The 12,667-nt window shown below is 38.4% G+C and overlaps 1 protein-coding gene across 2 annotated transcripts; it reads left to right on the forward strand.

Moving 5' to 3' along the window:
• The first annotated feature begins 6 nt into the window (after nucleotides 1-6).
• Nucleotides 7-12,295, forward strand: L3HYPDH (trans-L-3-hydroxyproline dehydratase). Of its 2 annotated transcripts, none has more exons than XM_079912892.1 (5): nucleotides 7-674; nucleotides 3,428-3,597; nucleotides 6,078-6,200; nucleotides 6,289-6,453; nucleotides 11,135-12,295. In XM_079912892.1, the coding sequence occupies exons 1-5, from the start codon at nucleotides 167-169 to the stop codon at nucleotides 11,258-11,260; spliced, it is 1,092 nt and encodes a 363-aa protein (XP_079769018.1). In that variant the 5' UTR covers nucleotides 7-166; the 3' UTR covers nucleotides 11,261-12,295. The 2 variants fall into 2 exon arrangements, with proteins under 2 accessions (XP_079769018.1, XP_079769019.1); XM_079912893.1 differs by having other exon boundaries at nucleotides 48-674; nucleotides 6,289-6,426.
• Nucleotides 12,296-12,667: the final 372 nt, after the last annotated feature.

Consider the following 12,667-nt stretch of genomic DNA (forward strand, 5'->3'; position numbering starts at 1 on the left):
AACCCGGGCGACCGCTCCGAAGCCCCGCCCCGCCTCGGGCTTCCGGGTCTCGGCTCGAAGGCCCCGCCCTTCAGGTGGCGCTGCGGCCTGGCCCTCTGGCGGGGAGGAGGCGGGTTGGAAACGCGAGCGGCTGTGCGGTTGTCGATTCCCCATCTGAACGCAGACGATGGCGAGCCCGCCGGGTGTGCCCCGGCTGCCTCCGCACGACACGAGGACGCCGGCTCTGTCGGTGGTGGACATGCACACGGGCGGCGAGCCTCTGCGCATCGTGCTGGCTGGGTGTCCGGAGGTGGTCGGCCCCACGCTGCTGGCCAAGCAGCGCTACATGCGCCAGCACCTCGACCACGTGCGGCGACGGCTGATGTTCGAGCCCCGGGGGCACCGGGACATGTACGGGGCTGTGCTGGTGCCGAGCGAGCTGCCTGACGCGCACCTGGGCGTCCTGTTCCTGCACAACGAGGGCTACAGTTCCATGTGCGGCCACGCGGTGCTGGCTCTGGGCCGGTTCGCGCTCGACTTCGGGCTGGTGCCAGCGCCCCCCGCCGGCGCCCGCGAGGCCCTGGTCAACATCCACTGCCCGTGCGGGCTGGTAGCCGCCTTCGTGGAGTGCGAGGGCGGCCGCAGTGGCGGCCCGGTGCGCTTCCACAGCGTCCCGGCCTTCGCGCTGGCCACAGGTAACCGGCGGGACCCTTCCGGCCCTGCAGCCCAGGACCCAACTAATTACACTGTCTCTCTTGGCTGGAACCCACGCACCGCAACTAACCCACCCCACAAAGCCTTTACAATCAGTAAAAAGGTAATTCTAAATAACTGTAAGTGTGTGTCAGCACCTTGCCCTTGCGAATTTGTTTGGTGCATGCAATTTGATTGCCCCGCAGATCTATCCGTCTGTGGTTTGGGGAGAGTCTTGAGGGGTACAGAATTCCGTGCTTCCCATACTCAGCGACTCATTCTCCACTCGTCAGGCATTCCTAGAGATTTCACAGTTGGGTAAGGCAAGGTCCACTAGGGTCAAGGAAAGTGCAAAGAACCGGAGCTCCAGGCTGGCTAGAATATGATTGCTAGACACATTATTACACCCTGACAAGTTAGTAAACACGTTACTAAAAGTCATCTGTAAAAATTGCCTTTCCCACTTATTGGGGGAAGAATTAAATATTTTCGAGAAGATACAGATGTTGCTGGTCTAATTCTTTAAGAACAGGTACAGACATTGCCTGGGTCCAAATCCTGACACACCCTTAAAGCTATGCGAACTTAGTCAAATTACTGACGCCCTCCGTGTCCATTGTATCTTCATTTGTTATCTCATTGAGGTTTTTTTGAGGATTTAATGAGTATACAAGGTACTTAGAATTTTTAAAAAACATCTTCCTAGACATAGAAAGACTGCAGAATATATAGGGTTGCTAGTTACAGTTCTCTAGGTGTGCAGAGCCTTTAAAAGGCTTTGGTGGGTTCTCTAGTACAGAGCCTGTATGTCATGTAAAACAGTGTAACTATTCATCCTTACAAAGAGGGAGATTGCTACAAATTCCATCAGCAAAGGCTGAATTCTATCAAGATGCTTTAGTAGTCTGACTGGAAGTGAGCTGGGAGCTAATTTAGTCAATCCAGCAATAGGGTTATCATTCCTTTTCTTCAAAGTCTTCCAGCTGTGCAAATCATTCCGTTAATTTGATCTTGATCCTCCTCGTGGATTTGGGTTCAAGTTTAGCCTGATTATAAATGTTATGAATGATGCAGTAATAGCCCAGGTGTTTGAGAGTCTTAGAATACCTCAGGCAGCTGAAACACACAAGTTGATAAAGAATGCCACTGGGCAAACTGATGCCAGTTTCCCAGAAAGAATGGTGTCACGTCCGGATTGGGAGGGAACTTGAGGGAGACAGGAATTTATGTTAGGATTACATCTTTAAAAACCTCAGCAGTTAACTAGCTTGGCTACCTGATTTCCCCTTAGGCCACCCCAGCAGCAGATTAGAAGCACTCTAGATTTTGTGGGAAATGACAGCTGGCAGCAGGATCGCCAACTACGTACATCATAGTTTGGGGTTGGTTAGGGCAGGGGCAGTCAACCCCACAAGCACAGTAGTTCCTGAAAGCATCACTGTGTGACCATACTATAATCAGTGGGCATTAATGGTCACTTTGAGCCATTAAGAAAACGAAATCCTTAAATTCTCTACTTTGAAAATTGCATAAAAGGCAGATGGGTAGTGTCCAAGATCACGGCTCTGCCCCTCCCCATCTCTGTGACCTTGTGGAAGGGATTCCATGCCTCAATGTCATCTATAAAATGAGGATGACAGCAGTCCCTACCTCAGGATTGCTGAGTTCATCTCCACTCCACCCAGCTAACATGAAGACTCTTTAGTTTTATTCACTGTATTTAAGTGCTAGAACAGTACACAGTCAGTGACTATTTGTTGTGTAAATAAATGAAATTCAGAGAAGAATATGCTGATTGGCAAATGTAAATATCTGTCCTCTTAAGAGCCCTGTTCCAGTTGGAAGTTAAACTTTTGGCTTTAATATTAACATTTATTGTATTCCTAAGCTGTGCCCACTGTTCCCCACACATTATCACATGGAATTCTCAAAACAATCCCTTTAGGACAGAAACAGCAATTCCATTTTACGCATGAGGACTTCAAAGCCACACTTAGCTTTCCCCATTCTGGCAGTCCCACATTTCCATCTATTTCCTGAGTCTCCTTTCATTAAACCTGCTTTTCATGTTGCATCAGCATCAAGATAAAGACATTTTTGATTCACTTTTGCTCTTAAGTTCCACAGGTGTGTTTTACTCCTTTGATTATAAACTTGCTCTGTTTTGACACATCATGTGTTAAAAGGGTCCTGTGGTTCTACTCTAACTGGTAGCCCCCTGGTATCTTTGTATGACTCACTGTGCAAACTCAGGAATACAAGAACTATTTTATTTTTCACAACTTAATTTCGGAATTTGAGACCCCTCTCTGCCCTGTTGGTTGACTTAGCTTCATCCTTCCACAGGCTGGCCCCTTTTTTGATAATTGCATGAGAGGCACCTACATTTTCCTTCATAGTTTTCACACATTCATGTCCCAGAATTTCCTCTCTCTCTGCCTCTATGATGTTTTCTAGAAAAGATCTTCAGAATAGTTAACAAAATATGTATGTATGATTTAGGAAGAACATGGCATTCATGTTCTAAAACTTATACAAACCTCATTAACTTAAAAATAGAAAGATGTACTGAGCTAAAGGTCTATTAATTACGTGATGCATACTCATTTTGAAAATGGATTTTTGCTCCATTCCTTTTTACAACAGGAAAAAACACCCCCACCCCAACCCCCAGAAATACACATATATTTAAAATGCTGTGAATTTTATTGCTGAAATACTAAAACAAACTTATTTTCAAACACATCTTTTTTAGATCTCCTAGTGGATGTTCCCGGTCATGGAAAGGTGGTGGTGGACATTGCATATGGTGGCGCGTTTTATGCGTTTGTTAGTGCTGAAAAGTTAGGACTTGATGTTTGTTCCACAAAGACAAGGGACCTCATGGATGCAGCAAGTGCAGTGACAGAAGCAGTGAAAGCTCAGGTCAGTACAGATGCTGCTATCATAGCAGATACCCTCCTCTGTGACATGGAGGGGATAAAAATGACATGTCTATACAGAAAATTAAATATCTCTGAGTTCAAATTATCAGTAGTACTAAGAATAGGGTACTGGTTATAATCTTAGACTCTAGAGCAAGACTACCTGGTAGTTGTAGTTTTGCTACTTGTAGTTTTTATAACCTTGAACAAGTTACATAACTTCCATGTGCCTCAGTTTTCCTAGCTGTAAATGGAAATTATGAAATACCTGCTTCATAGGGAGTTGTAAGAATAAGTCAATATGTGTAAAGGACTTAGAATAGTGCCTAGCCATAGTAAATGTTCAATAAATGGTAACTACTATTAACTTTAATAATACATAATAATAATATAATTTGTGGTTACTTAAACATAGAAAATGTATTATATAATATTCCACTAATTTGAAATGCTTTGATATATGTGGTCATTCTGCAAACCTTGAAAATAATGAATGTAAAATATAGCTTACAAAATAGATTTCATTAAATCTGATCAGACTTTCTCTTATTTCACAGAGAACATTAATTCCTAGTTAGTGAATTTTTCCTATATTGCTAAGAAGTTACTTAAATAACCACTCAAGTAACTCTAGTTTGGCTTGGGAAAACTATTGTTATAAAATCAGTTTAGATAATAAATAATTCTAGAATATTCTTTCCTTTCTAGCACAAGTGTGCCTTTTACCTAATTGGGACCTATATATAAAACTCAATTTTACCTAACTGGGATCTATATATAAAACTCATATACATATTTTAGCATATGAGAATTTATCACTCTAAGTAAAAAATAACTTAGGAAAGATAGAATCTAATATACTTCTACTAATTATTTATGGGCCTATTTAACATATCTGAGGCTTTATTTTAATATAATAACTTAAATAACAAAATGAATATATACCATATCCCTGTTCTAAATTATCATCTTTCCAGGACTGTCAATACCAATAGGTAGAATTATTTTATCATAGTAACTTCTGAAACTCTGAATTTACATCCATTTTCTGTTCTAATAAGCAGACAGCTAATAGTTTAACAGTTTGACACAAAATAATTTGACCTTATTTTTAATAAAATCAAGAGAAAAAGGCATTGTTTTCTTAATAAAAGGAGTCATTTTGAAGTTCTCAAAGCTAGAACTTCTCACCAAGGTGGCAAGGGGTGGACTTTGAGGGAGGAAGGATTCTGAAAAAAATATGAGTAATTCTGTCAGTGGTGAAGCAGGCAGTAGGACTACTTTGTGAATTGCTGATTATTCATACTGCTAATGCAGATTTAGGCAAAGGCCATTTGCCGGGAGGAGGGAACTAAAGTAAATATAAAATAAATTCATCTTTGTCCTTTTAGCAAACATTTACCAAGGACTTATTGTATGTCGGACACCATGCTAGATGCTGGAGACCCAGAGGAAGACCAAACCCCACGACCTTCAAGGAGCTCAGTCTAGTGGGGGAAGCATCCCTGTGGGCAGTGTGATGTACTGGTGCTATTGTGGAGGTGGGGCTTAGGGGCTTTAAGAGGTCAGAGAACAAAGATCCAATATACGGGCCTCTTTAACTGGGTTATAGATGGACTCTTTGGATTTTAAGAATCCAAATCTCTTCAACTGCTTTAAATGACAGGTAAGTGGTAGTGGAATATACTAACTGTAAGGATACAATGGAAGTAAGGTTATAGTAATCTCAGCCAAGCTACCAGGCATTACAGGAATCCAGAAGTTAAACAACCAGACCTCCCAAGTTCAGGAAGCATCGCACATTTGGACCTGACCAAGCTTTACCACTGACGTGACCTAGCTCCCCTGCCAGTGCCTGCTTCTCTCTGTGTGTACCTGCTGCTTTTTATGATACTGACTTCATCCTTTCTAAGTCTTTTTTGACCCATCCAATTATTTCTCTTACCTAATAGCTTCTGCATCCTTATACTTTTTGCTTGCTCATGGCCTCTGACAGTTCTTGTATCTATCAGTGGTATTAATTTCAGCTCTAGATACTCATTGCTTGATTTTTCTACATTATCCCCTTCAAGTTCCTGAGGGTGAGAGTAGGATTGCCTTAGCTCCTCCTGCTTGAGCAGCCATGGGTGGCCTGTGAATTGACCATCCTGGGGTCAGTGCTGGGGTCAGCGGTTAAAAGAGTATGTGTTTTGGGAGGTATGTGTATAAAATAGGACTGTTCCTTTAGTAGAGGCTATGTGCAGGCCGACTTCCTTAGAAAGGGCTCAAAGTTACGATAAAAATCATAACTTCCAACAAAACTATCTTTATTCATCTAGAGAAAGACATAATTTCTAGTATTTAGTGCTGTGACCCAAAAAATATTTTTTAAATGATAAAGATGGAAAAATTATGTCTGAGTACCCCATATATGTTATTTAAAAGATAAGTTTGAATGAAAATATTTATTTTATGTGTGGTTGATAATTATTTTATTTACAGTTTAAAATTAATCATCCTGACAGCGAAGACCTTGCCTTTCTATATGGAACTATATTAACAGATGGAAAAGACGCTTATAGTGAGGAACCAACCACGAACATCTGTGTGTTTGCAGATGAACAGGTATTAAAACTGGAATTTTTAGGCACACAGCCAGGTAATATGGAACTAGAACACTGTGAACACTCTCATCTTCATTTATTCTGCGCAGGTTGACAGAAGTCCTACCGGCTCAGGAGTGACAGCCCGAATTGCCCTACAGTATTACAAAGGGCTTCTAGAACTGAACCAGACCAGAGCCTTTAAAAGCAGTGCAACCGGCTCAGTATTCACAGGGAAGGCTGTGAGGGTGAGTGGCACCCTTAGCTTCTCATTTGTAAGTATGTTACTTTTGAGACTGTGGAGAACTAAGGTGGGTGTTACATAAGTTTTTCACTTAGCTCTTAGAAGAGAATTTTAAGACAGGCCTGAAAAAACTTCCGTTCAGCTAGGATATTGGTTTTCAAAGTGTGGAAAGGACCTTGAGGTCCTATCCATGGGTCCACAAAATCAAAGATATATTCATAATAATACTGAGACGTTGCTTCCTTTTCACTTTCATTCTCTCACAAATGTACAGTGGAGTTCTCCAGGAGCTACATGATGGGTGGTATACCAACTGACTGAATGCAGAAACAAATACAAGAAACTAGCTGCCTTTTGTTATGCCAGACATTAAAGAGATTTGCAAAAATGTAAAAAATGCCATATTTCTCATTAATTTTTTTTGTTTTGGCAGATATAGTTATTTTCACAAAAATTTGTTTATGACAAAATGTAATCGGTTTATTATTTTTAAATGCATTAATGAACAAATATCTTTTTTTTTGAATTTTAGAATTTTATTTACTGTTTTTATACAGCAGGTTCTTAACAAATATCTTTAATTCCCAATATAGAAAATATTAATTGATATAACTGAAATAAACAAAAACTCTTTGAGGTCCTAAAATCTTTTTAAATTGAAGTATAGTTGATTTACAGTATTTTGTTAGTTTCAGGTATACAACATAGTGATTCAGTATTTTTGCAGATTATATTTCACTGTAGGTTATTATGAGATGTTGGGTATAATTCCCTGTGCTATACAGTATATCCTTGTTGCTTATCTATTTTATAGATAGTCGTTTGTATCTGTTAATCCCATACCCCTAATTTGTCCCTACCCTCTTTCCTTTCCCCTTTGGTAAGCACAAGTTTGTTTTCTATATCTGTGAGTATGTTTCTGTTTCACATATACATTTATTTGTATTATTTTTTAGATTCTACAAATAAGTGATATCATATAGTATTTGTGTTTTTCTGTCTGGCTTTCACTAAGCACAATATTCTCTCCATCCACGTTAATAATAATAATGGCATCCATAATAATGGCATTATTTCACTGTTTTTTGTGGCTGAGTAATATTCCATTGTGTGTGTGTGTGTGTGTGTGTGTGTGTGTGTGTGTGTGTGTGTACACCACATCTTTTTAATCCAATCATCTGTTGATGGACACTTGGGTTGCTTTCCCATCTTGGCTCTTGTAAATAGTGCTGCTATGAACATTGGGGTGCATGCATGTTTTTGCATTAGTGTTTTCATTTTTTCAGATATATACCCAGGAGTAGAATTTTTTGAGGAACCTCTGTATTGTCTTCCATAGTGGCTGCACCAGCTTACATCCCTACCAACAGTATAGGAGGGTTCCCTTTTCTCCACATCCTCACCAACATTTGTTATTTGTAGACTTTTTGATGACAGCCATGTTGATTGGTGTGAGGTGGTACCTCATTGTGGTTTTGATTTGCATTTCTCTAACAATTTCATGTGCCTGTTAGCCATTTGTATGTCTTCTTTGGAAAAATGTCTATTCAAGTCTTCTGCCCATTTTTTTTTAAAGATTTTTTGATGTGGATCGTTTTTTAAGTCTTTATTGAGTTTGTTACAATATTGCTTCTGTTTTATGTTTTGGTTTATTTGCCCTGAGGCATGTGGGATCTTAGCTCCCCTACCAGGGATCAAGCCCACACCCCCTGCATTGGAAGGCAAAGTCTTAACCACTGGATGACCAGGGAAGTCCCTTCTGCCCATTTTTTGATTGGATTGTTTGGGTTTTTTGATATTGAATTGTATGAGCTATTTGTACATTTTGGAAATTAAGCCCTTGTTGTTCACATCATTTGCAAGTATTTTCTCCCATTCCATAGGTTGTCTATTTGTTTTATTGATGGTTTCCTTTGCTGTGCAAAAGCCTTTAAGTTTAATTAGGCCCCATTTGTTTATTTTTGCTTTTATTTCTTTTGCCTTAGGAGACAGATCCAAGAAAATATTGCTACTACTTATGTCAAAGAGTGCCTATGTTCTCTTCTTCCAGATTTCCCAGCACTACTTATTGAAGAGACTGTCTTTTCTCCATTGTATATTCTTGCCTCCTTTGTCGTGTGTTGACTGTAGGTGTGTGGCTTTGTTTCTGGGCTCTCTATTCTGTTCCATTGATTTATTTGTCTGTTTTTGTGCCAATACCATGCTGTTTTGACTACTATACCTTTGTAGTATAGTCCAAAGTCTGGGAGGGTTATACCTCCAGCTTCATTCTTTTTTCTCAGGACTGGGGGCTTTTATGGTTCCATATATATTTTAGGATTCTTTGTTCTGGTTCCGTGAAAAGTGGCCTGGGTATTTTGATAGAGGTTGCATTAAATCTGTAGATTGCTTTGGGTAGTATGGCCATTTTAATAATATTATTTCTTCCAATCCAAGAGCATGGGATATCTTTTCATTTGTTTAAATCATCTTCAGTTTCCTTCATCAGTGTTTTATAGTTTTCAGCATATAGGTCTTTCACCTCCTTGGTTAAGTTTATTCCTAGGTATTATTTTTTTGACCTGATTTTAAATGGGATTGTTTTTTACTTTCTGATATTTCATTATTGGTGTGTAGAAACGTGACCGATTTTTGTATATTAATCTTGTATCCTGCAACCTTGGTGAATTTATTTATTAGTTCTAATAGTTTTAGAGGGAGACATTGGGGTTTACTATATAGAGTATCATGTCATCTGCAAATAGTGACAGTTTTACCTCTTCCTTTCCAATATGGATAACTTTTATTTCTTTTTCTTGTCTGATTGCTATGGCTAGGATTTCCAATACTAGGTTAAATAGAAGTGGTAAAAGTGGGCATCCTTGTCTAGTTCCTAAATTTAGTGGGAAGTCTTTCAGCTTTTCACCATTGAGTATTATACTAGCTGTGGGTTTGTCATAAATGGCCCTTATTATGTTGAGATATGTTCTCACTATACCCACTTTGATGAGAGTTTTTAATCATGAATGGATGTTGAATTTTGTTGAATGCTTTTTCTGCATCTGTTGAGATGATTATGTGGTTTTTGTCTTTCCTTTTGTTAATGTAGTATATATCACAGTGATCGATTTGTATATGTTGAACCATCCTTGTGACCCTGGTATAAATCCAGCTTGATCATGGTGTATGATCCTTTTTATGCATTCCTGGATTTGGTTTGCTAATATTTTGTTGAGGATTTTTGCATCTATATTCATCAAAGATATTGGCCTGTAATTTTCTTTTTTAAGTGTCTTTGTCTGGTTTTGGTATCAGGGTAATGGTGGGTGAGGTCCTCAAATCTTAGGGTATAAAGGGATCCTGAGACCAAAATGTTTGAGAACCATTGAATTAGGGTTTGGATTTTTTTTTGTTTTTATTCTATAGGAATGTTCCATTTTATATAATAAGATGTGAAAGTCCTGAAAAGTTGTGGAAAGTATTTTTGTAATGGAATCAAATTATAAATGAGCTAACAGCTAATTAATGAATTTACTCATAGTAGTAAGTAAAATCTACTGTAGTATGATTAAATTGCATCTAATAAATGAATCTACTCACAAAGAGTCCTTTAATATAGCAGATAACTTATCCTAATAAAGAGTTTTTTCCCCTAATGTAGCTGTTTTTAAAGTTTGTTCTTTTCTGAATATGGAATTTGCTTTAAGTTAGGGATTCATATATAATACGCTGATCTTATGGGATATGAAACCATTTATGTTATATGCAAAAACTTGGAATACGTTATCTTCAAGTCTGAGACTCGACAAAATAATAATCGACAATTGGGTGCTTGACTATGTGTCAATTTCCAAGCTAAGCACTTCACATATACCGTCTCTTTTAATTCTCCCAAGAATCCTCTGAGGTCAGTAATGTTATCATCCTTTTTTCACAAGTGATAAAATGGAGAATTAGAGTTTAGATAATTTGCCAGAGGTCAAACAGACAGGTAACAGAGCCAGACTATGCATGTGGGTCCCTCTGAGCAGAGCCTGTACTGTTAACCACCATATTTTCTTGCTCTTAGGCAAACGTTTGATGCAGATGGGCAGTTTCACCCACGTGAGAGTGAACTCAACTCTCAACCACCCACTAATGATGACTCCCAAAGCTTCATCCCTACCATGCTTACCTGTGCCTCTCTCCTGAGTCTGACACTGTCCACTAAACTCATCTCAAGATGATTGTCTCAGAGATATCTCAAACTCAACTTGTTTACAAGTTCTTCCTTCCTAAATGTGTTCTTCCTGTCTCATTCCCCATCTCAGCTAATGGTGGCGCCAGCTTCACTTCCAAGCTAGAAACTATGGTCATATTTAACTCATCTCTATTTCTCACCTCCTACGTACATCAGTCCCCAGGTCTATCAATTCTGCCTCCAAAGTATCTCTATATTTTGTTCTCCATTCTCTAAAAACTGCCCTCCTGTCTCTAGATTTAATTGATCAATTAAGGTTCCTCTTAACGGATTGCTGGGTTTCTAGTCTCTCTCCTCTCCAATTTGTTCCCTACTTTACAGCTAAACTAAATAAAAAACACAAATCCAGTCACTTACCTTAAAAACCTCCCATTGCCTATATGATTAACTCTTGGGTTCTCTTTAAAATGATAAAAATTGAGAATACAACTTTTAGGCTAGATAAACTATGAGGGCAGTATCTTGATATTCTCCTTTTACCTTCTTTTTTCAGGAAGTAAAATGTGGTGATTTTAAAGCTGTTATAGTGGAAGTATCTGGACAAGCCCATTACACAGGTACAGCAAACTTTATAGTAGAAGATGATGACCCACTGAGGGATGGATTTCTTCTCAAATGACTTATATGACTTTTAAGGGCTTTCTTTAAATTGTTATCATAAGTAAATTTTCTCTGAATTACGTGGAAAACTGTATCCAAATTGTACATGTAAGCCAACTAACATTCTTCTTAAAATAATACACTGTGGTTAAATATAAAGTCATTATTCCTGTTTATACATGTGTATTGGTATATTGCTTATAGAATACAAAATGCAGAATACTTTTCTAATTATTAACATATCAGGTAAAATTAAAACCTTAGTTCTTGTTACTTTTAAATATTCCTCTGTGGTAATTACTATAATATTCTGTTTTAAATGCTCTTTGAGTAATAGCTTCAATTGTAGCCCTCACAGCAATGAGTCTTACAAGTTCATTATTTTAGTCTTCCAGTTTTTGAGTAAAATAATGCCCTCTCTCTAAGCAGCATGCAAGGGAGACAGCTTATTATAAAGTCCTCAACACTTAGCAGTCATAAACTGGGAAGTAATGGGGTGGTCAGCTTCTCTGGGTGAGAGTTGTTGTAGCTGCTGCAGGGATGTCCTCTGTGCTGCAGAGCCCAGCTCCTATACCCGTAAACTCGTGAGAGAAGATCAAGAATCAGGCTTTTGATACATCTTTAAGGCTCTTATAAAAGGGGTTGTTTATTGCATTACTGAAGTATAGGTACACAGTAGGAGTCAATCAATAAATCTCTACAGTGGGGCAAGTCAACATACTCTGCCAACTACATGCCAGGTAATTTAAAACATGAAGGACATGTTAACTATTGGCGTTCTTGCTAGTTAATTGTGAACCTGTTAAAAAATAAAATTTGATCATTATCAGTCATTATAAAATGAAGTATTAAAAATTATTCACCATGTGATTTTCTCAATATTCAGTAGACTTTTTTTCTGGTGGATGGGGGATATTTTCTCAGTTTATTTTAGATTCATTGTTTTGACCTTAATTTGTGCTCTGAACTCTGTCAGCCTTGAATCAGTATACTCTTTTTTGAGGTAATAGTATTTCTTTTTTTGAGCATACAGTGAAATAATCAATTCATTTCAACTGGCTGTATCATCCAGCAAGTCTGTGTAGACCCAGTTATTAGGTCTCTGATTGAATTACCTGACCAAAAGGAAGGCTGTAAAGTTAATGTTCTTGATTTCCCTATTAAATACACAAAAACTAATGTTTTCCATTCATTATCTCAAAATCTGTGGTAAAAAATTCCCTTACCTCCAAAAAATAACACTAAATATGACCAAGAAATTTCCTACAGATTAGGGAGATATGCTGTACTTTATTTTAATAGAAATAGAACCACTATTTGCTCTCTAAATTTCACAAGTCACATTAATTTGAAGAAAAAAAGACACATAGATTGTTTAGAAGTTTATAGCATTTTGTAATGTGCACACACATCTCCCCTGCTCTAA

Source organism: Stenella coeruleoalba, assembly GCF_951394435.1.
Source record: "Stenella coeruleoalba genome assembly, chromosome: 2".
In the NCBI taxonomy this organism is placed as follows: domain Eukaryota; kingdom Metazoa; phylum Chordata; class Mammalia; order Artiodactyla; family Delphinidae; genus Stenella; species Stenella coeruleoalba.

Coding starts and splice junctions, on each gene's coding strand:
- L3HYPDH (XM_079912892.1), top strand. CDS start 167: ATGGCGAGCCCGCCGGGTGTGCCCCGGCTGCCTCCGCACGACACGAGG. Junction 675..3,427: donor GGCCTTCGCGCTGGCCACAG/GTAACCGGCGGG, acceptor CATCTTTTTTAG/ATCTCCTAGTGGATGTTCCC. Junction 3,598..6,077: donor CAGAAGCAGTGAAAGCTCAG/GTCAGTACAGAT, acceptor TTTTATTTACAG/TTTAAAATTAATCATCCTGA.